At 51.0% G+C, this 26702-nt stretch overlaps 1 protein-coding gene across 3 annotated transcripts; it reads left to right on the top strand.

Annotated features, from left to right (window-relative positions):
- Positions 1-9986: 9986 nt before the first annotated feature.
- PLEKHB1 (pleckstrin homology domain containing B1) lies at positions 9987-26414 on the top strand. 3 transcript variants are annotated; one of them, XM_047753320.1, is made up of 8 exons: positions 9987-10134; positions 12633-12708; positions 14842-14994; positions 15869-15971; positions 16978-17017; positions 20123-20227; positions 24474-24573; positions 25166-26414. In XM_047753320.1, the coding sequence occupies exons 1-8, from the start codon at positions 10117-10119 to the stop codon at positions 25300-25302; spliced, it is 732 nt and encodes a 243-aa protein (XP_047609276.1). In that variant the 5' UTR covers positions 9987-10116; the 3' UTR covers positions 25303-26414. The 3 variants fall into 3 exon arrangements, with proteins under 3 accessions (XP_047609276.1, XP_047609279.1, XP_047609277.1); XM_047753321.1 differs by lacking the exon at positions 9987-10134 and adding an exon at positions 11288-11440; XM_047753323.1 differs by lacking the exon at positions 20123-20227 and having other exon boundaries at positions 9997-10134.
- The last annotated feature ends 288 nt before the right edge of the window (positions 26415-26702 follow it).

The raw sequence follows: 26702 nt of genomic DNA on the forward strand, positions 1-26702 counted from the left end.
CCAAGGAGCCAAAGCTATGGATGATGACTCTGAATGAATGGGCTCCTCCCGGGCCTCTGGCCTCTCAGCTGCCTCGCCTTCCCTTCGCAACTGAATTCCAGCACTAACCCCATACAAGACACATAGAAGCATTCAGTAAAAATTAAACTAACCAGTAAGTCAACCGAGCCATCTAGTTCTTAGACTGGCCACATTCTGAGAAGCAGCACACAAGCCCAAGACTGGATGGCCACATCCATGAAGGATATGAGAGAGCAGAGCATCCCCTTTTTGGGGAATTCACAGTCATAAAAGCCCGCTTCCTGCTGGGGCAGGTTCAAGGACCCAAGAAGTGTTTTGAAGGTTGAACAGTCACAGGCTTGGGTTTGGGTTTCATTGATAGCATAATTTCTTCAAAAATTTGGTAGAACTTTGGTCTATTTGGTTCTGGTCAGTTGCAATGTGAGTAACTACGGCCAAGATCTTATCTAGACAGGGTTTTCAAGTCTGAAAATTCTGATCTTCTCCTGACTTGCCTGCCATTGCTCCACCTGCTTGGTGGCTCTCTTCAGGTCATCTGAAACAACAGGGGAAGCACCATTCGTCTTTGCCAGCAGGCGCACAGCTTTTCTAAAGAAGACACTAGTCTCAGTGCCTCCTCATTCTGCCACTTGGCAGTTACCATTCATAAATGTTTCAGTGAAGAAGCGACTGGCTTTACAAACTCTGCAAAAATCAAAATTACAGGATTCTAAATCAATCTAGATTATAGGTTATAGCAAAGAGTTCCGCCCTTACCAAAGTTGTACAGAGGAGCTAGCTCTAGCTTAAGCCTCTCTCTTTCTCTCTAGTAGGACTTTGCTAAAAGTAGCAAGAAGGAGCCAGAAAATACCAACATTCTAAAACCCTACCTTTTTACATGGTTACATTGCTTCGCTGCAACTTCAATTAGACCATAATCTGCCTTCAAGGTGAGGTAGCTAGAGTCTGAAGATGGCCTCCTCCAATGAAACACAATTCCCACCATACAGAGCACCTCCCTTTAAATCTGGGCAGGCCCTGTGACTCACTTTAGAGCCTAAGGAAGGGCTGACAGCTTTTACTTTTGCATCCTTGGGGTCCAGCTGCCACATAAAGAAGCCCAAGTTAAGGTCCATGGAGAGAGAGGTGACGGGCCTTCCAGCCCTCCCTTCCAATGAGTGAAGTCCAGCGGGATATTCCATCCCCAGCCAGCATCCTCGAAGACCCCTGTGAGACTGGCAGAAGATCCACCCAGTTGATGAGTCAACTGACAGAACTGTGAGAGGTAATACAATGCTTGCTGTTTTAACCCATTAAGTTGAAGGGGGGGTAGTTTGTCCCCGAGTAAGAGGTAACTAGCACACAAGGCTTGGGTCCAGTGTTTTACTACTGTATACCCAGAGCCCCGAGCTTTCTAGTCTGCAGTGCCTGAGTCCTCACCATCTGCATCCCAACTTCATCCATTAATTAAGCATCTGGTTTCTGTCACTTGTGGTGCCCTCTTTCCAGGTACCAAATTCAACATTGATTAGAATTAGATTTACCTGTAGTGACAGAAAAATTAAAGTGATGGTGGCTTAAACTAAAGGAAACATTCATTTCTGTCTCCCATAAATGCAGTCCAGGCATAAGTAATCCTTACCCCTTCCCTCTCGTTCCACCATCCTCAACACTAGGCTTTTCGCTCATGGTCCAAGATGCCTGCTCAAACTCCAGCCATAACGGCGGCCTTTCAGCCAACAGAAGGTGAACAAGACAAAGAAATGTATGTCTCTCCCTCTAAGGACATGTCCTGAAGGTGTGCCGGACCCTTCTGCCTATATCTCCTTGGCCACACATGGCCACACTAAGCTGGAAGACAGGTTGGAGATGTGGTCTTTAACCCAAGCAGCTATGTGCCCAGATGAAAACTGAGGGCTCTACCCAGGAGGAGGAGAATGACTAACCTGGCAGCGTCTGCCACAGAGTGCTCTGATTACACGGCTTTCTAGAGAGCAAGTCTCCTCCTCTGTTTTTATTTTTCATACCTTTTTGGGGGGTCGGTTCCTTGCAAAAGATAAAAATTTGTTTAGTATTCTAGCTGGAATTAGATGAAATATATGTAGTAATTTTGGAGAACTGACACTTTCATGAATTGATATCTTCCTATTCAAAAACACTGCATGTCTTTTCACTCATTCAAATCTTGTTTTATCTTTTTTTTTTTTTTTTTTTTTTTTTGGTATTTTTAGGGCCACACCCGCAGCATATGGAAGTTCCCAGGCTAGGAATTATATCGGAGCTGCATCTGGTGGCCTACACCACAGCCACAGCAACTCGGGATCCAGGCTGTGTCTGCGACCTAAACCACAGCTCATGTCAACGCCAGATCCCTAACCCACTAAACAAGGCCAGGGATTGAACCCACATCCTCATGGATTCTAGCTGGGTTTGTTACCACCGAGCCATGACTCCCTTATTTTATTTCTTTTAATAATATTTTGTGGGTTTCTCTTTATAGGGTCTACACTTTTCTTGATAATTGTATTCTGAAGTATTTCATAGCTTTAGTTGCTATCAGTGTAATTTTCTCTCCAAATTTCTTTGTAGGTATTCACTCAGAGTAGAAAAAAATGATTGGCACTTTTGTTTCCAGGTATGATTGAGCAGCTTCTGTCAATGGGTGCTTCTGCCGAATACAACTACAAAAGTCAGATAAAATAGTTCCCCTACCTGCCACCCCCACCCCCAACCAGTGTGCAAAGGCTTTGGGGAGCTACTCAACCAACCAGGCCCGGGGGTCTGAGTTTCCAGAAAAGGGAATGGAGGAGACAAGAGCTAACAAACAGTCTATAGCTACTTCTTGTACCTCAATATGAAGTTTTCTTTTTTTCTTCGTCTTTTTTTTTTTTTTCCTTGTCTTTTTAAGGCTGCATCTGAAGCATATGGAAGTTCCCAGGCCAGGGGTCAAATTGGAGCTGTAGCCACTGGCCTACACCACAGCCACAGCAGCTCAGGATCCAAGCCATGTCTGTAACCTATACCACAGCTCACAGCAACATGGGATCCTTAACCCACCGAGCAAAGCCAGGGATCGAACCCATGTCCTCGTTGATTCTGATCCACAATGGGCACTCCTTTATTTTCTTATCTTAATGCTCTCGCTAAACCTGGGTAGAATAACAGAATACTTAATTAAGGGAAGGAGTTGCAAATGCCTTGGATGATAGAAGTTCACTAACCTGTTTGGAACCCTTACCTGCCAGGCTCTATGTCTGCTCCTGTGTTAAATCTCACGACGTCACAAGGGGCAGGTACTGCTCTCTGTTTACACATGCTGGAAGGACACAGAGTCCTCAGAGTCTCCTAGTGAAAGTAGAGGGGGGCTGAGAAGCCCTGGGCAGGCCTGCCACCCCCCCAAACACACACACACACACACACACACACACACACACTCCACCATCCTGCACTGGGCTTGGTTTTGTTTTTTGTTTTGGGGTTTTTGTTGACAGTGCCAGTGGCATGTGGGAGTTCCTGGGGCCAGGGATCAAACCTGCACCATAGGCGTAACCAGAGCCACAGAAGTGACAACAGAATCCTCAACCACCAGGCTGTTAGAGAACTCCCTGCACTGGATTTGGGCTTTTTTATTTTTTATTTATTTTTGTCTTTTGTCTTTTTAGGGCTGCACCTGCGGCATATAGAGGTTCTCAGGCGAGGGGTCGAATCAGAGCTATAGCTGCCAGCCTACACCACAGCCAGAGTAAGGCCAGATCCGAGCCATGTCTGCGACCTACACCACAGCTCATGGCCACACCAGAACCTTAACCCACTGAGCGAGGCCAGGGATCAAACCCTTGTCCTCATGGATCCTAGTTGAGTTCCTTAACTACTGAGCCGTGACGGAAACTTCCCTGCACTGGATTTGAAAGGAGTTTTAACCTCTCCTAAGGAAACCACCTGCTGAGGCAAGAGAGTTAGTGTTATGTGTCAGTCTGCTGGAATGGCAAATGATGGCTTTGTCCCACGTTCATCTGTTTGTGTCAATCATTCTCCTCATGAATATTCATGGAGCACTGAGCACCTATTCTGTGTCTGGCCCTGCTTTGGACACTGGGGACTCGGGGATGATGAGGCCCAGTAACTAAAGGGTAGGCCTTGCCCACAGCTGGGCAGCAAGCGGAAGCACTTTGCAAGCAGAGGGAACAGGATGAGGCCTTCAGGGCTACAGAAGGCGAGGTTTAAGTAGGAAAAAAGAGGAGCGCTGGACAAGGTTGAGGGCTTCAGGGCATCTGACACAGGGCTGTCGTATTCGTCCTTCCACCCTTGACCTTCTCGCTCACCACAGTCAGCCCAGTTGCCAGATGCAGGCTTGGTTCTGGGCAGAAGCTTGTTCGGTGTTCTCCACCCCAGCAGGACTTGGTGACGGCAGAGGGGGCTCCGTGTAGCCCGGATACTGGGCAGGGCCTTTGTCCTGCCATGGAGCTGCACTGTTGGCAAAGCTGGCTGCCAATGCAGACTTCCACACAGAGGTACCTGACACTGTGAGACCATGTCTCACTGTCCTGGGCATCAGTGGGAGCTGGTGACCTGTGCCATGATGGTATGTGTGTTAACAGGTCTCTTGGTTTTTAGGCAAAATGACGAGGACCCTTTTGGAACTAAGGGTCAAGGAACCCACTATTAACCCACTATTAACGAAGGAACCCACTATTAACCCACTACTAACGATTCAGCACTAGTTCTAATAAAATGAAAAGTCTTGTCAGTTTTACCCTGCAAGGAAGGAAGAAGTGCCTGACACCCTGCAGATGCCCAACACCATGATTTGGTCCATCTTATGATTAATAGCAAACCAACTAGGAAAAGAAAAACCTCAATATTCAGGTCAAGATAAGTCAATCTCTTGTAACATAAGAAAGATCCTGTCTCTCGAAGCAGAAACCAAATCCGTTTAAAAAAAAATGTGGAAAAAAGCAAAAGCAAACTTAATACTATACAGGCAACAACAACAACAACAAAAGACTCAGAACCTTCAAATAGAACCCCAGGGCATGTGTGAAGAGTCAGATCGAGTTTCTGGAGGAATGTTGGCTCAAGATGAAAGGCCTGACAGCTTCTCTTGGAGAAGAGAACACAGGTAATAACGTGGACGTGGGAAGCGGAGACAGTATTTACAACCAGACCAGAGGAGACAGGAGGAAACTGACTGCTGTTGAAAAGTCAGGTGTGCATTTCAACATCCAAGATGGAGAGAGAAATCAAATCAGTTCTCCGTCAACATTGCTAAAGAAGGAAACAGAAAAGCTGACATGATTCATCGCCTTAAAAGTCTTCAGGCTGAGCAAATCTTGACTGAAAACGTGCAGTTCAAAGTCTTCAGGGAGAGAAAATGAAGTGAAGGAACTTTGTCCAGAGAAAGAAATGGAGCCTCTCGAGACATCATCTGCCCAGGAAGATCATCATTAGAAGCAAGAGAAGGAACGTTCTGAAGCAAATGACCAGACGGGCATACACACGAGGAGCTGAAGACCTTCAGAGGGCAGACCAAAAATTTGACGAAAAGCTAGAAAGCATCATTTGTTCTCAAAACGAAATTATCTTCCTTGAACCAAAATGTCCTGATCATTGGACAGGAGCACAGGAGGCTGAAAGAAACCTCGTCCTCTCAAGACGAGAGACTGCAGACATGAGACAAAGAGTAATAGAAACTGAGCTTCTAGAAGTGGATCCTCCTGCATCTGATGATCCAGGTGGAGCATTTTTCAGGGAGCATTTACAACCCCCCCATCCCAGGGCATAGGGTGCTGTTTCTTCTGAGATAGGAGGGGCATAGCAGCCCTCCCCTCAGACTCTCTCTTTGGCTGCCAGGCTTCCTCCCTCCATTCCCAAACCTGGTGTTTCAAATAGATTCGAATGGGGAGTTTGACAAGAAGATACCTTCTTCCTCCCTGCACTGACCAGGGCTCCTCCGAGAAACAGAACCAGTAGGCTACACATACATGTATAAATAGATTTATCTCAAGGAATTGGCTTATCCAACTGTGGGGGCTGGCAAATCTAAAGCCTGTAGCACAAGCTAGAGGCTGGAAACTCCCAGGCAGGGGCTGAGGCTATTGTCCTCAGACTATATAGTCTTCTTCCTCAGGGAAATCTCATCTTTGCTTTTTTTTTTTTTTTTTTTTTTTTTTGGCCCGAGGTATGCATAAGTTCCTGGGCCAGGGATCAAACCCACACTACAGCAGTGGCCTGAACAACAGCAGTGACCTGAACGACAGCAGGGACAGTGCAGATGCTTAACCCACCGAGCTACCAGGGAACCCCTTGGTTTTTCTCTTAAGGCCCTCCACCTAACTGGATGATTATCAAGGGTAATCTCCTTTACTTAGAGTCAACTGATTGTAGAGATTAGTCACATCTGCAACATACCTTCACAGCAATGCTGAGATTAGCATTTGACTGAGTAACTGGGTACAACGGTCCCGATATAAACTAACTGCTTCTGCTCCAGAAGACTGGATGAACCCCTCAGAGATGGAGATTCATCAAGAATCAAGAATCAGCCCTCAAGAGATTGTCTTTCTTATCTTCCCTCATGGGCTGGGCTTTTCTCTGGACACTCCTGTCCAGGAAAGGCAAGTATGTTGCTTTCCAGTTTCTTTGAGCCTCCACATAACCCTTCTACGCAAACGCCTGAAACACTGCAAGGGCCTTAGACTATTTCATTTACTTTTATCTTCAAAATTATTTTAAAATCATCTGTGCTTTTTAGTTAAAAAACATTTCACAGGAAGTTCTCTCATGGGTTAAGGATCAGAAGCCACTGCGGTGGCGTGGGTTGCCGCTGTGGTGTGGGTTCTAGCCTTGGCCCCGGAACGTGCACGGCTGTGGGCATGGTCAATAAAAAGTTTTTCTTTTTACAACTCAACCGTAAAAGACAAATAATCCAATTTAAAATGGACCAAAGAGTAGAAAAAACATGTCTCCAAAGGAGATATACACATGGCTAATAAGCATATGAAAAGAGGTTCAACATCATTGGTCACCAGGGAAACGCAAATCAAAACCACAAAGTAACACTTTTCACCTGCTCAGATGGCTGTAATCAGAAAGAGAGACGATAGCAAAGCTCGGTGAGGATGTGGGAAACTGGAATGCTCAAGATTGCTGGTCGTAGGGCTGAAAATTGGTGAGCCACTTTGGAGAACAGTTTGACAGTCCCTCGAAATGTGGAACACAGTTACCATATGACTCAGCAATATTACGCGCAAGATGAATAAAAACCTATGCCCACCTAAAACCTTGTACATAAATATTTATAGCAGTATTGTTGATTTCAGCTAAAAGGTGAAAATCACCCAAAATGTCTATCAACTAATGAATGGATGAAGAGAGCACGGTATAGGATATTAGTCATCAATAAGAAGAAATGAAGTACAATCAGTTCTTCATAACAGCCGGTTCTGTACCTTAAATTCAATCAGCCACAGATCAAAATATTTTTTAAAAATTCCAGTAAGTGCCAAAAAGCAAAATTCGAATTTGCCTAGGGCAGGCAAATTTACATAGTTGTAAAAACGCTTACATTTTATTTACAACTATTTACACAGTATTTACATTGCATTAGGTGTTATAAGTAATGCGGAGATGGTGTAAAGTATAGAAATGTGGATGTGTAGGTTATTTGCAAATATCACACCATTTTACCTAAGGGACTTGAGCGTCCAAGGATTTTGGTGTGTGCTGGGGGGTCCTGGAATTAATTCCCCCCAGATACACAGAGTCCACTGTACTGGTACCTGCTACGATATGGATGAGGCTTGGAAACAGGATGTGAGAGAAGTCAGTCCCGAAAGGACATAGATGCGATGTTCGGAATTGGCAAATCCACGTACAGTAATGGTTGCCAGGAGCTGGGGGTGGGGGGGGAGAGATGGGGAGTCAGTGCTAAAGGATATGGAGTTTCTTTCTGGGGTGATGAAAATGACCTGAAACTGGATAGTGGTGATGATTATACAACTGCGAATACATCAGAACAGATGTACTGTATACTTTAAAAGAGTGAATTTTACAGTATGTAAATTACCTTACTAAAGTTATTATTAAACTTTTACAAAAGTGGTTTTACTTTTGCTCAAATTTCTTTTTAATATAAATTTCAGGGTTTTTTTTTAGTAAATAGAGATAATATAAATTATTTTCATTATAGGAGTTCCCTTCGTGGCTCAACGGAAATGAATCTGAGTAGCATCCATGAGGACGTAGGTTCGATCTCTGGCCTTGCTCAGTGGGTTAAGGATCGGGTGTTGCCATGAGCTGTGGTGTAGGTCGCAGATGTGGCTCAGATCCTGAGCTGCTGTGGCTGTGGTGTAGGCCAGCGGCACAGCTCCGATTCCACCCCTAGCCTGGGAACCTCCATATGTTGTGGGTGTGGCCCTAAAAAAATTTATTTTCATTATATTATACTCTCTAGAAAATGTAAGTAGTATATATATATTTTTTTGTCTTTTCTAGGGCCATACCTACGGCACATGAAGGTGTCTAATCGGAGCTGTAGCCACTGGCCTTCACCAGAGCCACAGCAACATGGGACCTACACCACAGCTCACAGCAACGCCAGATCCTTAACCCACTGAGCAAGGCCAGGGATCAAACCCGCAACCTCATGGTTCCTAGTTGGATTCGTTAACCACTGAGCCACGACGGGAACTCTGTAAGTAGTATATTTTAATTTGATGAGCCAGTCTACTCTTCTCTAAACAATATATTATCCACCAGAGACATTTGAAATAGCAAAATACTTTTCTCTCTTCCAGTAGTCCTATGTGCCACGGTTACAACAGAAATGTAAAAGTTACTTGTTGGCTTCTTGGTCTCAAGACATTTGAAACAGTCTCTCAAAGCCAGGCCTGCTGGAACTGTGATGCCTACCACGCTCTCAGTGCTTCTCGACTGTCAAGCCACGCTCTTCTCACCTGTCTGTACAGCTGAGAAGATTAAAAACCATCTCAAAATAATCATCAGAGCCTCAGGGCTCTATAAGCTCCTAGGAATTATATGCAAAATGTGACGTGTATGCATTTTTTCCTGGGCAGACAGAGTCTACACCATTTATCAGTTTCTCAAAGAGGGTCACTGACCAACATTTTAGAGATTTACGTCAGGCGAGGCTGGGCTTAGATTCTGTAGTGGCATCTGTGGTTTTAGTTGGCCAAGCATCCTTTCCCCCTCTCCATTTTTCTTGTCATAGCGCCCCCTCTCTGGCTGGGGAGTGGGGATGCCTTCCCCTGAACTGCACACTGATGCTGGACAATCTCTTTCCATCTGTTGCTAAATCCAGAGGATGTAATCTAGGAGATGCCTGCACTGTTCTCCCAGCCCATCCCTCTGTGAAGGAGCCAAACAACCCTTCATGGAGGGGAGCAAGGAGAGCTGGGAAGAGGGGCAGTGCTCAGATTCCCTAAGGCCGGCTCCATCCTTGCTTGTCCCTTCAGTCCTGCTGCAGTAGCTGCGGCAGCTGTAGTCAGAAGGAAAAGATGGGACGCTTCAGACAGAAGGACGGAAGGATGGAAAGCGATGATTTGGGTGAACTGGTTCCTGGGGCTGCACGGGGTGGACGAGCTCAGTGGCTAATAGGATCAGCCCTGCCGAATCCCCCAGCAAGGCACGCACTGCACGAAGGGCCAAGGCAGTGGGGCAGCTCGAGGTCAGGATTACAGAAACCCAGGAGCCAGAGAGGGAAGCTTAAAGGACCAGGCTGTGCATCCAGCACTGGGGTGACGGGATGGTCACGGCCGGCTGGAGGAAGATTTCGCCCCGCCCCCGACCGAGGGAGAAGGGCTGGCCCCGCCCCCCGCCCCCGGGAATCAGCGATGCTAGGCCAGGATCACCTTCGTGTCACAGAAGACGTGTTATCCAGTGAAACAGAAGGTCAAAAACGGGGATGAGTCAGTGAGCTTGGGGTGGGACTGGAGAAAGAGGACGACTTTCTCTAGGATCTGTGTGTCCCTCTCTTTGCCACCCCCTTCTGGTTCTCACTTGGTACAGCCTTCTTGATCCCCTTATCTTTAAGGCGCTTAGGGAGATGCCCACCTGCAGGACCCTTCTGGGAAATGCTGCTCTGGCCGCCCGGGAACCATGAGTCCTGCAGCCCCGGTAAGGAAGAGGAGAAAGGGCCCAGGGCGGGGTGGCCGCGTTCTCCAGGAGGGGATGGGTCCCTGACAGGCTCTGTTCTCTAAATGACATCCTGGGTCTCCTCCTGCGGGGGGGTTGTAGGGCTGAGCTCTTCAAGGCAATGAGCCTAGAGGGACAGGCTGGTGGCAGATGTAGAAACAGTCTTCTTTCTCCAACTGGGCCCCTTTCAACCCGTATTTGACCTAGAAACACCTTTCCAAGCCGGAAACTGGACCACCTAACTCCTCTAACCACCTAACTCCATCTCGAAACCCCAAACCCAAGTCACTAGGTCATAACGTCTAACCCTTCAGCCTGTCACCCGAGGCCTTCATGTTATATCCTTGCAACCCCTGCGACTTCAGCACCTGCTGCTCCCCATGCCCTCTGCACCCTTAGCCCTGCAATCCACTTTCCAAACACACTGAAATACTGGACAATCAGAGTCATCCATCGAGACCCCTTTCAGCCTCCTCTGGAAAGCCTAACCTGAATCTCTTGGTCAAAATCAGACTCTTCTTTCCCATTGTCAAGACACATCCTGTGCTTTAATGGTGTGTTTCTATTGTCTCCCCACCAGACTAGAAGCTGGGAAAGAAAGGAGGACGGGCCTTGTGGGGTGCTGCTTTGTGCCCCCCACTAACGCCCAGTGCTGGGCCCAAACTGAGTATCAAGAAAACATGGCAAAACTAGAAGCCTGGTTTCTCCTTGTAGTTTTACATTTTTCTAGAAAATTAGTGCTTTATGTTCTTGGGAAAAGGGATTTCATGGAGTTCCCTGGTGGCGCAGAGGGCTAAGGATCCCGTGTGGTCACTGCTATGACTTGGGGGGCTGCTGTGGTGTGGGTTGGATCCTTGGCCCCAGGAACTTCTGCATGTCGTGAGCCTGGCCAAAAAAAAAAAAAACCAAAATAAAGGGGGAAGGTTTCATGATAAATTAATGAACAAATGACTTCACAGCAAAATAAAATTTCGGGTGTGGCCTCTCACCGGCGCTCTCGTCGGGCACAGGGCTACCACCAAGCAGAGGCTATGTACTGCTCAGATCTAGGCCTGCAGACTACAAGTCCCAAAAGACCTCCTGTTAGCGCATCTCTACAGCCCCGCCCTCCCAGGGGGTGGGGCGGAGCCGGAGGGCGGGGCCCGGGGGCTGTGAGGCCCGGGGCGCAGCCTGGGGACTGGAATGCCCCAAGGCTCTGGGGCGCACAAAGCGCAGGCGCAGCGGGTTGGGTGGCAGCAGCATCAAGTAGCGGCCGCTTTGGCAGCAGCATCGCAGCAGGTGCAGACAGGTGGGTGCATCAAGGGGGGCCGGAGAGGGCGTTGGCATCTGGCCCTCTTCTGTCTGACCTGTGTCAGAGCTTGAAGACGGGAGAAAGTGGCAAGGGAGGCAGGGATAAGGCCGGGGTTTCCAACGCAGGTGCGCGGGGCAGCCCTTACTGCGCAGCAACAGGTGTGAGCGATGGGGGAGGGGCGAAGGCACTTGCTGTAAAGTTAGTCGCCCTCGAGAACAGAGGACACCTGGATTCCAATCCAAGCTCCATCACACACGGACAAGTCACTTCCTATAGCTCAGTTTGTCCATCGGTAGCACAGGAGTGAACATCCTATCCATCTAGTAAGTAGCCAACAGAGTTGCGGTGGGGCCCAGACGTCGCTGCACAGGGATCACCTGGGGATCTTCCAGGACTATCAGTACTTGCCTCCTGCCCCCAGACATCCTGATTTCACTGTTATGGGGTCTGACCTGGGTGTTGGGGGGTTTTAAAGCTCCTGCTGGAATAAAGGTTTGAAGCCAGGACTGCTCGGTGTGCATCCTGCCTCTGCTGCTTTCTAACCAAGCAGACCTGTGCAAGTGACGGGACCTCTCCAGGCCCCAGTTTCCTGGGCATAACAAAAACTACTGTGAGGCTTCAATGAGGTAATAGGTGAAAGCACCTGAGAAGTATACCTGTCACATAGAACTCGATCAATTACAGCTGCCGTTGAACCATTATTTTACGCACTTTGTAAACGGCTCAGGTGGGGTTCACATGTGAGGAAGCCTTTTCTTATCATCAAAGTCCCGCACCCATTGCCATGATTCTAATATTTTCTGCTGCCAGCATTTTGAAATTCCTGAGTCTCTAACATTTTAAGAGTTCCTCCCTCCAGTATCTCCTTGGCTCATGGGCATACGTTTACACATCGGGAAATAGAGGCCAGGGAGAAGGGACTCGGTCAAGGTTATGGGGCTGAGATTGGAATCCAGGCTCCCCACCCCGACCCAGGGCAACAGGTGGCTGCCCTGCTGACCCCACAAGCACAGTGCTTCCATTATGTGCCTGGAGCAGAGACTGGGGAGGAGGCAGGCAGGCTGGCCCTTGTTTGTTTACTCACACTCCTTTAAACGTTTCCTCGGTGGCTCCCCCAGGGAGGAGAGGGGTGGGGACTTCTCTCTGGAGAGCGGCTGAGGCCAGGTGTGTCCTGTGGCTCCTCCGACAGGTTCCTCCTGACTCCGCCCTGGAGAGTCCTTTTGAAGAAATGGCCCTGGTGAGGGGCGGCTGGCTGTGGAGACAGAGTGAGTGACCCCTGGCCAAGTCCTTGTCCATCCTGCACCTTGTCCAGGGGCAGGAGTGAGGCAGTGGCTTGCTGGACCTGCACACTGACCCCTTCTCCCAAGAAACCATGCTCTTTTGTTTTCTGCTCTTTCGTCCATGCTCTTCCTTTGCCTGGAATGTCCTTCGCATTCCTGACGGCTTGGTAAACCACTTATTCTTTAAGACCCAGCTCAGATGTCCCCTTCTGTGAGGGGCCTTCTCTGGCTTTTCCTCTAACCCCCACCCAGCCCCTATTGTGGCACCAAGCTGGTGAGAGGCTCCCTTCTCTGGCCCCAGTGCCTCATACACACCCCTGCCAAAGCACTGATATAAAACCACCTTTACCTGTGGACCTTACCACCCACCCACCTCATACCGTGAGTGCCTCAAGCACAGGGACTGGGTTTTATCCTCTGCGTCCATAGCACCCCTGCCTAGGGCTGGCCACCAAACACAGTGAAAAATGCCTCTGTACTTCGGAACTTGTAAAACTCTAAGAAGCTCTCTTATGACGTAGCCCTTTCCTGTTAAGATTTCCAATCGCAAAACGTCTGAAGCTGGAGTTCCTACTGTGGCTCACCAGGTTAAGGACCAGATTTTGTCTCTGAGGATGCAGGTTTGATCCCTGGCCTTGCTTAGTGGGTTAAGGATCTGGCGTTGCCACGAGCTGTGGCGTAGGTCACCGATGTGGCTCAGATCTGGTGCTGCTATGGCTGTGGTTTAGGCTTCAGCTGCGGCTCTGATTGGAGCCCAAGAAAACCTCCACATGCCGCAGGTGCAGCCTTAAAAAGAAAAAAACAGTCTGAAGCTAGGGCTCAGGCTTCCAGACCTACCTCTGACCAGAGTCATGATCTGAACAAGGGCTGTCCTGGGCTAGCAGCTCCCCCACACCCCATGACCCATACTCAGGTCATTCAGTTCAGTAGAACTGAATGCAGGTCCTGCTACGTGCCACGACTGGTGTGGTGAGCTATGGACACCACATGTGCCCCTCTGCCCCTGCATCTGGTGGAAGAGACAGTAACTACACAAATGACTGTCACTTGGAGCCTGACCTTTTTTTCCCAAGTCAGCTCACAAATATAAGCAATAATCATATCCCCTCAGTAGACTGGATGCAGTGGAACTATAGGTTCCCCTAAAGCAAGTGCTTGGTGGCAGGTTTTCCGTTAATCCTTACACAAATCATGTTCCGTATTCATACAAAACAACATGGAGTTCCCGTCGTGGCACAGTGGTTAACGAATCCGACTAGGAACCATGAGGTTGTGGGTTCGATCCCTGGCCTTGCTCAGTGGGTTTAGGATCCAGCGTGAGCTGTGGTGTAGGTTGCAGACGAGACTCGGATCCCGAGTTGCTGTGGCTCTGGCGTAGGCTGGCAGCAACAGCTCTCATTAGACCCCTAGCCTGGGAATCTCCATATGCCGCGGAAGCGGCCCTAGAAAAGGCAAAAAGACAAAAAAACCCAAAAAGGAGTTCCCGTCGTGGCACAGTGGGTTAACGACTCCCACTAGGAACCATGACGTTGCGGGTTCGGTCCCTGCCCTTGCTCAGTGGGTTAAGGATCTGGCGTTGCTGTGAGCTGTGGTGTAGGTTGCAGACGCAGCTGGGATCCCGCGTTGCTGTGGCTCTGGTGTAGGCCAGTGGCTACAGCTCCGATTGGACCCCTAGCCTGGGAACCTCCATATGCCACGGGAGCGGCCCAAAGAAATAGCAAAAAGACAAAACAAACAAACAAACAAAAAAAACAACCAACTTAATGCTTTTTTCTCTGAAAGACTACATGCAGAAACAGATTTCCAATTAGACATGAACTTGAATTTGTGAAAATGCTCCATGTCTTGTGACACTTAGGAAAAAAAAAAAAGATTCCCAGCTTCCTCCAAGAAGAAATCTGAGAGTTCATTTATCACTCACGCATTCATGGAACCTCCACTCTGTGTTAGGCCCAATGGGAGGCAATGGTGAGCAAGGCTGAGAGGCCCTGCCAGCATTTCAGGGGGATGACAAGGAAGGGGTTGGTTACAACCCTGGGGGCTGGGGGGAAGGGGCTCTGGGAGGGAGCCACCCAGAGCTGTGGCCAGCCTGCCTGGTGGGTCTGGAATATCACACAGGCTCCATCCTCCGCCGCTGGAAACGGAATTGGTTCGCCCTGTGGCTGGATGGGACTCTGGGCTACTACCACGATGAGACAGCCCAGGACGAGGAGGACCGCGTGCTCATCCACTTCAACGTCCGAGACATAAAGATCGGCCAAGAGTGCCATGGTGAGTGGAGCCCCTTCCCTCTGGCGCAGTGACTGCTGTGACCTCCCACCCCCTGTCCATCGGAGGACACCTGCTCTTCTTAGGTGGAAGGCTCTTTGCAGCTCTCAGAGGCCTTCCACAGACATTGCTTCTGGGCCTCCATCAACTTCATTTCATGTGTGTGTGAATTAAGAAATATTGAGTTCTTATCCTTTGCTGGACCTGGGCCCTACGCTAGTTACAGAAGTGAGTCAGACAGTTTCTGCTCTCTCTACTGCAAAGAACTTATTTCATTAAAATGAAATGAAATAAGGAGGCTCAGAGAAGTTAATTAAGCACATGGTCCAGAGCCACACAGCAAATCCTCTTGACCAAGGCTCGGCCATAATTAAAACAGGGAAACTGGGAGATAGACAGGCCTACCTAGGGAAACAGGCAATGTGGAAAAGTTGGAAGGGTCTAAAGACTTGAGCAGGGAGTTCCCGTCGTGGCGCAGTGGTTAACAAATCCGACTAGGAACCATGAGGTTGCGGGTTCGGTCCCTGCCCTTGCTCAGTGGGTTGACGATCCGGCGTTGCCGTGAGCTGTGGTGTAGGTTGCAGACGCGGCTCGGATCCTGCGTTGCTGTGGCTCTGGCGTAGGCCGGTGGCTACAGCTCCGATTCAACCCCTAGCCTGGGAACCTCCACATGCCGCGGAAGCGGCCCAGGGAAATAGCAAAAAGACAAAAAAAAAAAAAAAGACTTGAGCAGAATCCCAAGGACAGTCTGTGGTTGACAACAGCCAGTAAATAGGACCCAGCGAAGTCAGTTCCTATTCTTGTTCCTGGTTTACTGGGGAGACCCGGGGCCTGGTGTGCCCTGTGGAAATCCTGTACATGTGCGTCTTGCCTTTAGATGTGCAGCCCCCCGAGGGCCGGAGCCGAGATGGGCTGTTGACTGTAAACCTACGGGAGGGCGCCCGCCTACACCTGTGCGCAGAGACCCGCGACGATGCCTTGTAAGTTGCTCCCAGGAGAGGATCAGGTGGGATCTTGGGGACTATGACCACATGCCTCCTGCTCATTGGGCTTCTAGTTCCCTGAAGGTGGGAGAAGGAGAGACACCCGTGAGCACAGCAGTGGATGGAGGGTAGGCAGGGAGTGGATCTGAATGGCTCATAGTGATGAGTATGATATCCAGTAAGCTCCCGATATGGTATGAGATGAATTCAGGACTGCTGGTTGAGGGGTGTGCACACCTGCCTGCCTCGGGTGTGTGGTCCTTGGTCACCCAGGGTGGGTATCAGGCATCCTCAGAGGACCCCCTTTTCACCCCCATCTGAGAAGATGCTCCAGTAGTGGACTCTGATCTGAGGGATCGTCACTAACCTGCCTAACGGAGGCAGCCCTGGGCACCCCGATGTCAGGGGCAGACCCACCCGCCAGACCAGGCGCGTCTCCCCACGCTGTGCTCCTCACATTCTTTCCCTTCCCACTCTCTTGCTAGAGGGTCGGTCGGCCTTTGCGCTGGAAGAGAGTGAAAGAGATGGGGGTGTGGGAGTGGGGGAAGCTGAGCTCCAGACAGACAAAGCACAGAGCCGCCTTGTCCATTCCAGCCAGGTGCCATGGCAACCAACAAAGGCTCAATTGTCCCGTGTCCACTGGGCGGTCCCGGGGCTCTGGGGTCAGAGCGTTGGGGAGCTGTGTCTGTAGGTTTGGGATGTGGAGGTGGGCGGCAGCCAGAGAACCAGCCTGGGCATGTCAGCATCTGAACCTCTGAGACCACCCAAGCCTGGCTGTCTTTTGTCTAGATGGGGAAACTGGAACTTTTAGAAGGGAAGCGGCTGTGGACAGAAAATGAATTAGGAGGGCTTGTCTCTGTGACTGGGGCGGCGGAAGGGTCACCTTTGTCTACCCAAGGGAGCCAAGAGACCAGGGCTCATGGCTGGGTTGGGGAGGCAAGTTTAAAGTGTGGGGCCCCATTCCCCTTCTCTATTCCTTATGGTCTGGCGGGTTTTGTTGCAGAGCGTGGAAGACGGCGCTGCTGGAGGCGAACTCCACCCCGGTGAGCCCCCTTTCCCTTCCTGCCTCCCCCCCCACCCGCCACCTGCCATGGAATCATGGGTGACTCAGACTCGGTCTCTGCCTGCCAGGAGTTCTCAGTTTCCATTATGTGAGTGAATAGATGCCCTGAGCCCCAAGTGGAAAAGGACAGAAGACAGCCAACTAGTGCCAGAGGAGGGAGAGAGCGGTCTCCAAGAAGGCCTGGTACAGAGGCTGGCATGGGAGCAGGGGGAAAGGAACTATCGTGTGTCAGGTGTGGTGCAGTTGCAAAACCAGCTCCTCCTCACTGTGCTGTGAGCTTGGGATTATCGCTCCCTCTCTGCAGATCAGACTGCACTTCATTCATCCACACAACAAATGTTTGCTGAATTCCTACTATGTGCCAGGCACTGTGCCAAAGACCAGGGACCAGAGGGTAGCTAAGCAGACACGAGTCCTGCCTTCCTGGGCTCAGCCTGGTGGGGAGCTAGACGTGAAGCTACAAGTTACACAGTTAGTGAGCCCACTGCAGTGGTGGTAACTGCTCTGACAGAGAGGACAGTGTGCACTTGATGTGCATCCACCCTGATGGCCTGATCCAGGTGGGAGTCCAGATAAGCTCAAGACGAGACCTGAAGGATAAACAGAAATCAACCTGGTGAAAGGGGTGGGGTGGGGTGAAGGGAACAGCTTTCCAGGTAGAGGGAAAGGCACATGCAAAGGCCCTGAGACGTTACGGCGTTAATGACGTTTACAAGTTGAACAACAGAAGGAAGACTGGGGTGGCTGGAACTCGGAGAGCGAGAGATCAGTGGGGGAAGGAGGGTTAGTAGGGCCAGGCATTAAAAATTGTGTTAAGGATGGTGGTTTCTGCTAAGAGCACTTGGAAGTCATTGAAAGATTTTAAACAGAGAAATGGCATGAAGAGGTCAGACCAGATTTGTGTTTTTAAAAAGATAGTCTGGGAGGAGTTCCTGTTGTGTCTCAGTGGGTTAAGAACCTGGCATAGTGTCTGTGAGGATGCAGATTCTATCTCTGGCCTCGCTTAAGGATCCCGCATTGCCACAAAAGCTGCGGTGTAGGTCATAGATGGCAGCTCCAATTCGACCCCTAGCCTGGGAACCTCCATATGCCATGGGGGCGGCCATAAAAAGAAAAGAAAAAAAAAAGATACTCTGAGAATTCCCAGGTGGATCTAGGATTGTCACTGCTGCGGCACGGATTCAATCCCTGACCCCAGAACTTAGCATGCCATGGGTGGGGGGGGGGGAGGCAAAAAAAAATTTTTAATAAATAAAAGTAAAAAATAAAATCAAAAAGATAGTCCGGCTGGTAGGTAGGGAAGGGACTGTAGAGGGTAAAGGTGGAAGCCCAGAGACCAGTTAGAATGCTGGGACAGCGTGCAGGCGACTGGCTGGAGGTCTGGGCCAAGACTTTGCTGGCAGAGCCAAGCTGATGAGGATTAGGCACACTGAGGAGGTAAAGTCAACAGAGACTAATGACTGACGGAGGTGTGGTTTTGAGGAGGCGCACAAAGCCTCCAGCTCGAGGGTGGCCCAGCTTGGCCTGGACCCCATCTGCCCGACCCCAGATTCTATGCTTGCTCCTTCTACCTGTGGGACGGAGGAGCCCCTTCTCATCTAGACAATGAGTCCACTGGGAAAGAGCAGGAAGACCTGGATGCATTCAGAAACTCAGGCATCCACCTGCTGAGGGCCAGGCATTGTGCTTGAGTGCCTGGCATCAGTTGTATCATTTAATCTTCAACAAGAACGAGTAGGGACACTTGAAACTAATACAACATGGTAAGTCAACTACACTCTAATAATTTTTTTTTAAAAGAAGGGGTAGGGGTTGGTATCTTTAGTCCCATTTTACAGATGAAGGAGCTGAGGTTCAGAGGGAAGGTGACTTGTTCAAAGCCTTACAGTCTTAAGTCAGTAGAAGTCAGCCTCTACTGGAACCTTGTCTATTGGTCAGTGAGATTTTGAGAGAAGGACAGTAACTGCAGAAGCAGCTACATGAGCAGAGGCGGGAGTGGCATGCACACGTGTGTGCACGCATGTGTGTCTAAGCACCAGGAGTCTGGCATGGCTGTAGGGTAAGCCATGGAGGGAAAGGAATAGGAGACATGACCTCTGAGGAGCCGTGTCACAAATGGCCTTGAAGTCCAGGTGAAGGCACTGCACTTGACCCTGAGGGTTGTCCAGAGGAGAGCAATGAAGGGCATTAAGCAGGGAGCGCTGTGGTCAGACTCTGGGGAGCAGACTCGGGCTTCTGGGTGGAGGCTGTGTGAGAGGAGGCTGGGGCAGCAGTCAGCAGGGGGCGCTCCAAGTCCCACTTCTGCAGGGCAGACGAGTCCTGCCCAAGAGGGCAGAGGGAAGGAGGTGAGGGCTGACCGTTCTGCACTCTGTGACTCTATGACGCTGCCTTTCCCCTCCCCTGCCTGGCCGTCTTCCTGCTGCTCTGCCTCTTACATCTCTCGCCTCTGACCCTCTACTCCCCCTCCCACTGCTCTCCTCCACACACACACACACACACCCTCTGGTCCCTAGGCTTGCTCAAGCTGGGTATGTTGTGTCTATACCCGTGTCTGCCCATCTCTGCGTGTGTGTGTCTGTGGGATTCTCTCTGTCCTGAGTCTGCGTAGCAGTGCCCTGTGCTTTGTCCCTCCACATCCTGCAGGTTTATCCTCCACTCTGGGTGGAGGTTCCAGGAGGAGCCCCGACCCTGTCTGTTCCATGGAACCCAGGGCTGGGGGCACAGTCAGGAGCAAGGCTGGGGGGCCAGCGATGGGGGCAGGTGGGTGGGAAGACACAGAAGAGCTGTCTGTCCTCCCTGGAGGCTGGGAGCCTCAGAGCTGAAACACGTGCAGGTGGGCTAAGTCTGGAGGGACGCTACTGACCCTTCTCCTCCGTGTAACTCTGGCAAAGTTCCCACTGTTTCGGAGCCTCCCAGCATGGTCATTCTGAGCAAGTGCCATGGGCTGAGGAAGAAGAGGACCCCTCCCTTGGCCAGCTGGCAGGGGGCTCTGGCAGGGCCTGTGAAGAACTCTGAGTCTCTCCAGATGTCAAAGGCCTCTGACACCTCCCTCCCTCCACTTCTTGGGTTTCTGTGGCATGAGCAGGCCCCGGCTGGAGCCACCGTCCCTCCCAGGAGCCGCCGGGTTTGCCCCAAGGTCAGGTGTGTGACCCGCTCGTGGAGCCCCTGTAAGGTTGAGAGGCGGATCTGGGTAAGTGCCGGCTGGGCCCTCCCTGCCTCCATTCTCGCCTCCGGGACGTGCCTCCCTCCCTCCCTGCTCATGAACATTCCATGGCTCTGTCCCTCGCAGGACACCAACCACAGCCCTGCTTTCAAGGCTCTGGGCCAGACTCGCCCACCTCGTCCCTCCCCCACTGTGTTCCACGTGCTCTGCTCAGCCCTCTGCTCCCAGCTCTGCCGGACCTTTGTCCCCTTCCAGCCTTCGGATGTGCTGTTCTCTCTGCTGCAAAGGCCCTCAGTTTCCTTCCTGATCTGACAAAATAATGCTTATCCTCTAAGACATGCCTCAGAGGCTGCCACCTTCTCAGACCTCCAGGCACTGCCAGTCCCTCTCACAGCCCACTGCACTAATGCTCAGGACTGTCCTCATTCTGCTGACTTCTAGCTTATTTATTTCTGACTCTGTTCTCCCACGAGACCTGGAACTTCCTTCAAGGCAAGGATCAGGTTAGGTCAGCTCTGCCCCATAAAGCCTGGCACAGTGCGGGGTATACAGCAGGTGTGCAATGAGTGCTCAGAGACGGAGACAATCTATTTTGACCCTCCTTATTCCTGGTGCATGAGGAGGGGACACAAGTAGGCCTCAAGCAGCCTTCACTGAATCAGAGCAAATGAATGAATGAAGGGAGGAAGAAAGGAGTAAGAAAAAAAAACCCTCTGTTATGGCCTCACTACTGCATATTATAATTTAGCTTGTGTTTGTCTCCCTGTCACACCCCCACCCAGTGCTTCTGGAAAGCAGAAGTTGGGGCTAAATCCTCTCTGTCCCCAGTGCTTAGCCTGGCATGGGGGGGGTGGGGGCACAGTGGGGGACCTGGGCTAGAGTCTTACGGTCAACTGTGAACTCGTTTTCTAGCACCCTGGTGCTCAGTGTGGCTGTGTATGAGAATCACTTAAGGACCTAAAAATAGTAAGATCCTACCGCTGGGTGCTCTAATTCTGTTAGTTCTGGGGTAAGGCCTTGGAACTCTGTGGTTTAAAAAGATTTTCTCCAGGCGTTCCTGTCGTGGTGTAGCAAAAACGAATCCAACTAGGAACCATGATGTTGCGGGTTCAATCCCTGGCCTCGCTCAGTGGGTTAAGGATCCAGGGTTGCCATGAGCTGTGGTGCAGGTCACAGACACGGCTCAGATCCTGCATTGCTGTGGCTGCAGTGTAGGGGTGGCAGCTGTAGCTCCGATTGGACCCCTAGCCTGGGAACCTCCGTATGCCATAGGTGTGGCCCTAAAAAAAGTTTTTTTTTTTTCTCCTGAGGATTCTGATGTACAGGACGACTGAGCCCAGAAGTACTAGGACCACCTAGTTGCATAGATATGGCTCTGCTGGATGCTCACTGGGCCTTGGGAGTGGGCAGTATAGAAAGACTGCCCATTTACAGAAGAGAAAACAGAAGCTCTGAGAGGTTACATAACATGACCAGGGTCACACACTTCAGTGGCAGGGCTGGGAAGCCCAGCCCAGCATTCTGAGGTGTCACCCCTCATACCCAAACCAGGATACGAGTTGGTTTAAAGTGGGGATGCCTACCAATAGCATGTAAAAGGCTATAAGCTTAAATACACACCACAGCTTTTCTGAGGGGAGAGGTCTGTTTGGCTGTGAGCTCCTAACTGGCCGACCCCGTCCCCACCCACAAAAGGGGCTGGGCCCCGGGAGAGGGAGAGGAGCAGGAACCAGACCTTTAGGTCCTGTCTGTGGGGTCTCTGGGGGATTCCCTGCCGTTGCCAGGTGACCCACGCGAGAGTCCCTCTGGGCCTCTTCTGCTGGAGGGTAGAAACAGGTGCCCCACAGAGACATGAGGTGGTGTTTTCCACTCTCTCCAGGGCCTGACAGGGCCACTGGCTCACAGAGAAACTGCAGGGCAGACGTAGGCTCTGGCTCTCAAAGTCCCTTCCATTGAAACTGGGGATCAGAGTGCTCAGATCTTTCTAGCCCCTCCTAGGCATGAGTTCAGATCCTGGTTCCCCCCTGCCCCCCACCAGAAAGCCCTGTTGGCTCACCCTTGGGGAAGGAGAACAGTAAGGGAAGTCACTTGAAATGAGCCTTGCTTATCTGAGCCTCCTGCATTGCTCTGGGTCTGGTCATTGTCCCTAACTTAACACTGGACAGAGTTGGGTGACCATAGTCCCAGACTGACCCTATATGTGACTCACTTGAGATAAATTCAATACATTAGGCACCTGCCATGTTCCAGGCCTGATTGGACCAGTCCCTGCCCTTGCTGCTGCAGGTGGTAGTGGTGTGGGGTTTCTTCAAGCAACGACACCACAGAATGGTTGGTGCCATGATGAGGGAAGGCCAAGGGCTGTGGGTGCCCAGAGGGGACCCTAACATAACCTGGGGTTCAGGACAATGATGCATGAGTTTCATCTGAAAGAAAGTTAGGTAATTGAATTAAGGTGAGAAAGGCACCCCATCAAAGGGAAAAGGCGTGGACATCTGAAATCCCAAGGCGTGACTGGAGGCCTCCCCTTTACAGCCCAGCTTCTTGAAAGAGCTGTCATGACATGTTGATTCCATCCCTCACCTTTCAACCATTCTTCGGTCCTGAGTAGTCTGGCTTCTTCCTCCAGCCATTCCTCTGAAAAGTTTCTCACGTTCACCCACAATTTCCAAGTTGCCGAATGGCCTTGTTCTCTTGGCACCTGATAGGAGGATGGATGGAAGAGCATATTTAGAAGATAAGCTCATGAGATCGTGTGGCCAATGATGTGATGTGGAAGATGGGTGTGCAGATGGCACCTCCCAGGGGATGTCTTGGTTTGAGTGCAGAGTGGTTGCATTTAGACAAGAGCATTTACAGAAGAGCAGGTTTGAGGGGTGGAAGGACAACGACCTCACTTTGAGATGGGTAGAGTTTGGACACCTGAACTTTTTTTTTTTTTTTTTTTTGTCGTTTTAGCTATTTCCCTGGGCCGCTCCTGCGGCATATGGAGGTTCCCAGGCTAGGGGTCGAATTGGAGCTGTAGCCACCAGCCTATGGCAGAGCCACAGCAACGTGGGATCCGAGCCGCGTCTGCAACCTACACCACAGCTCATGGCAACGCCGGATCCTTAACCCACTGAGCAAGGGCAGGGACCGAACCCGCAACCTCATGGTTCCTAGTCGGATTCGTTAACCACTGCGCCACAACGGGAACTCCATGGACACCTGAACTTTTAAGGGACCACCTGGACCATTGGGGTGTTAAGCTCAGTTAAAGATGTAAGGTGCAAGGGGGTAAGAAGAGGAAGCCTGGAGAGAGGGGGATCCTACCCCCTCTCCAGGTCTGTTTCTCATAAGTAAAATGAGAACAGTTGATTAGGAGCCTCCTTTAATATATCAGCATATATTTATTAATTCTTGCTATTCACTAGGCCCTGCTGGCAATACAAATGATCACAGTCCCATACCTATAGGCAGCTCACCTTTGGGGTGTAGGCAGGAAAGGCCAGGAGGAAGATAGGAACAGAAGACATAAGCATAGTGCACAGAGAACTTGGGAAGAAAGGATTCTTTCTGAGACCAGAAGGGCTTCTTGGAGTGGGTGACTTTTTGAGTTAGGCTTTGAGGGGTTGGTAAAAATCTAATGGGAGAGGGACACTGACCATCCTTCTCTTAGCCCCTGTCCCTGGCTGAGCCGTAGAGTGGAAGTAAACACCTGCCGTAAGGATGAGAGGAAGTAAAACACATGTGAACCCTACCTCGGGACCTGGAACGTGGTGGACGCTCAGTAATACTTTAGTTCAAAAGCCATCATCGTCATCATAATGCTTCAGTTCACGTCCATCTCTACCCTTTCTTTCCCCTCCTTCCTCCCCAACTGCCTCTGTTTCTTGGGCTGAGGCCTTGGCCAGGGCCCCCTCTCCACGACTAGGAGAGTAGAGAGACCATTGGGTTTTTTCCAAGTGTGACCACTGGACAGCTGCTGGCAAATACTAGACTATCTATGAAGGGAAGTTTGGAGCCATGGAGAATTTTTGATCAGGGGAGTGCTAGGAGGCCAGGGTAGGAAAATGGCCTCAACCAGGAGCTGGATGCAGGGGCTCAAGTTTTAGAGGACAAGAACCTTGTGGGGAGGGAGGGCCTTTCTTCAGGAACCTGCTGGTCTTTGGGGGCCCACCTAAACTTGATGAAATGGCTCTGTGGGCCCAGAAGGGTCTAAACCGGGTATGGGGGAGTAGGGGACCAAACCTGGGCCCAGCTCTCTGGCAGCTGACCAGGCAGGGCTCCCCAGGTGCGCGTCTACAGCCCATACCAGGACTACTATGAGGTGGTGCCCCCCAACGCGCATGAGGCCACGTATGTTCGCAGCTACTATGGGCCGCCCTACACAGGTAAGTCTTTGGTCTGCCTCGCCCCGGACTCAGTCCCCACCCATGGTCCATCAGTAGGGACCAGGCCCCACCCTTTTAATGACCACGGATTGCCCCAGGCGGGACCCTCTGCAAGGCCCTTCCCATCCCATCCCAAGACTCAGAACAGCTCTTGGACCAGATTCCTTCCCACCCCAGAGCTGACCTCTAGGCTGGCTGTCCTCTGTTCAGTGGCAGCTCAGCAATACCCATTCCTAAGCTGGCAGCGACCCCTGGTGGCTAATGTGGGAAAGACCGCCTTCTCTCACTCCAGGGTCTGGGGGTTGGGAAGGCCCATGCTCAGGTGCCCTCTGGAGGTTCTTAGGAGCCCCGGGGTTTCCTCGCCAGGCCATCCTAGCCCCATGATCTCAGAACATCCATAGCAGATCCAGGGCATGGAAGCTGTGGAGACAGAGCACGTGTCCTTCCGCATCAAGGCCTCAGTTTCTCTAACTGGGGAGCAGGAGAGTGGGCTCAGCACCTTCTCTAGGTTTGGGCTGGAGTCTAACAGGGCTAGACAATCTCTCCGCGCTCTCCTCTGAAGTCCTGGCCCACACCGGCTATTTCTCCGCAGGTCCCGGCGTGACGCACGTAGTGGTGCGGGAGGATCCTTACTACAGCTCGGGCGCCCCCCTGGCCATGGGCATGCTTGCGGGTGCCGCCACGGGCGCAGCTCTCGGCTCACTCATGTGGTCGCCCTGCTGGTTCTGAGCCCTAGGATCTGCGCATAGACCAAAAAGACCCCTTCCTTCCTGGGCCCCAACCTCCACCATCCAAGCCCTGTCCCACTTTGGCTCCTTCCTTCCTATTAGCCTCTTCTGGGCTTGTTCATTCCTTCCACTCCCCACCCCGACCCTCACCCACACACTGTGCTATCAACCAAGGCACAAACCTAGCTCAAAATCTTTAAATCTACCGCTAGACACCCCAGAAATCCATTATGGACACAGGTAGATATGTTTTCCGCAAACACACCAGGGCACAGAAAACACAGCTCATGGGACTTCAAGTTCTCCAGGCACCGAAGACACAGCAGCTCCAGGTTTGGTGGAGCAAACGGGATTAAACAAACACGTTAACAAGGGGGGGTCGTAGGTAGGTTAGGAGTACAATTCTTGGCAAGAGTGCAGATCCCTGAACATAATGGCATGTCCAAAGAATTAAAAGGAAGTTCATTTGGGCTGGGGTGTGGGCAGATCATGAAGGCTCTCCAAGCTAAGGAACTTGCTGGGTAAGGGGGAGCTGTGAGCTTCTTGGAGAGAAGTGTCATGGTGAATATATTGCCTGTGTTAGTACCCGAACCCCAAACTCTCCCTGAGTTTAGCCCCATCCTTCCCACAACCAGATTTCTGGGTCCCTTGTTCCTTCAGTGCTCAGAAAGTACCTGTTTTCCGTGTCAGGGTGCCTGGAACAGCAGTTGAGCTGAAACTGGAGTCCCATTGCTGGGGGTGGGTGAGCTCTGCTTGGGACTTCCATCAAGAAATGCATTTCTGTTCTCCAGGAACTTGGCTCCCTGTCATAGCTGCGGCTGTCACCATCTCAGGCTTTGTCTCTTCCTTCGGTGGGGGAGATGGCAGTGTTCACCTCTGAGGCCTGACCCACCTTTGTCTCAGTCTGGGAGGCCCCAGTGTGCCTCCCTGCAGGTGGCCTGGCAGTCTCCCCATCTGGTTCCCTTCCAGTCTTCTCCCCCATCCTGTCCCATCACCAGTAGAAATGCTAATAACATCCCTGCCCAGTAGCCAGAGTAGCCTACTAAAGTTCCCTTCTAGATAGGGCCTCCAGTTGCCCTGCGGCAGAGACTAATAAAGGTGCTGTTGGCTCTAGGCCTGGCTGTGGCTTTGTTTGTTCCCCTAGGGGGCCCTTTCTTCTCGGGACATCTCTAGGACTCAGCACCTACAGGTACCTTCTCTCACATGAGAAGAGGGTGGATGCTGACATCAGGTAGAACTGGTGGCAGCATGTTAGCTGAGCAATTTGGGGCCAGTCACTTCACTTTTCTGGATCTTTCATTCCCCACCCATAAGCTGCCATCCCTGCGGACTTGAGAGGAGAGGCTGCCTCAGGATCTCTGTCATCTGAGCTGATGGGTGATGCAGGTCATGTCCTGCCTG

The sequence above is a fragment of the Phacochoerus africanus genome, chromosome 11 (assembly GCF_016906955.1).
Source record: "Phacochoerus africanus isolate WHEZ1 chromosome 11, ROS_Pafr_v1, whole genome shotgun sequence".
NCBI classification, from domain to species: domain Eukaryota; kingdom Metazoa; phylum Chordata; class Mammalia; order Artiodactyla; family Suidae; genus Phacochoerus; species Phacochoerus africanus.

Bases quoted from the DNA above. Each gene is read 5' to 3' on its own strand.
- PLEKHB1 (XM_047753320.1), top strand. The intron at 12,709-14,841 runs GTGAGTGACCCC...AATATCACACAG, and splicing joins CGGCTGGCTGTGGAGACAGA to GCTCCATCCTCCGCCGCTGG. The intron at 15,972-16,977 runs GTAAGTTGCTCC...GTTTTGTTGCAG, and splicing joins GAGACCCGCGACGATGCCTT to AGCGTGGAAGACGGCGCTGC.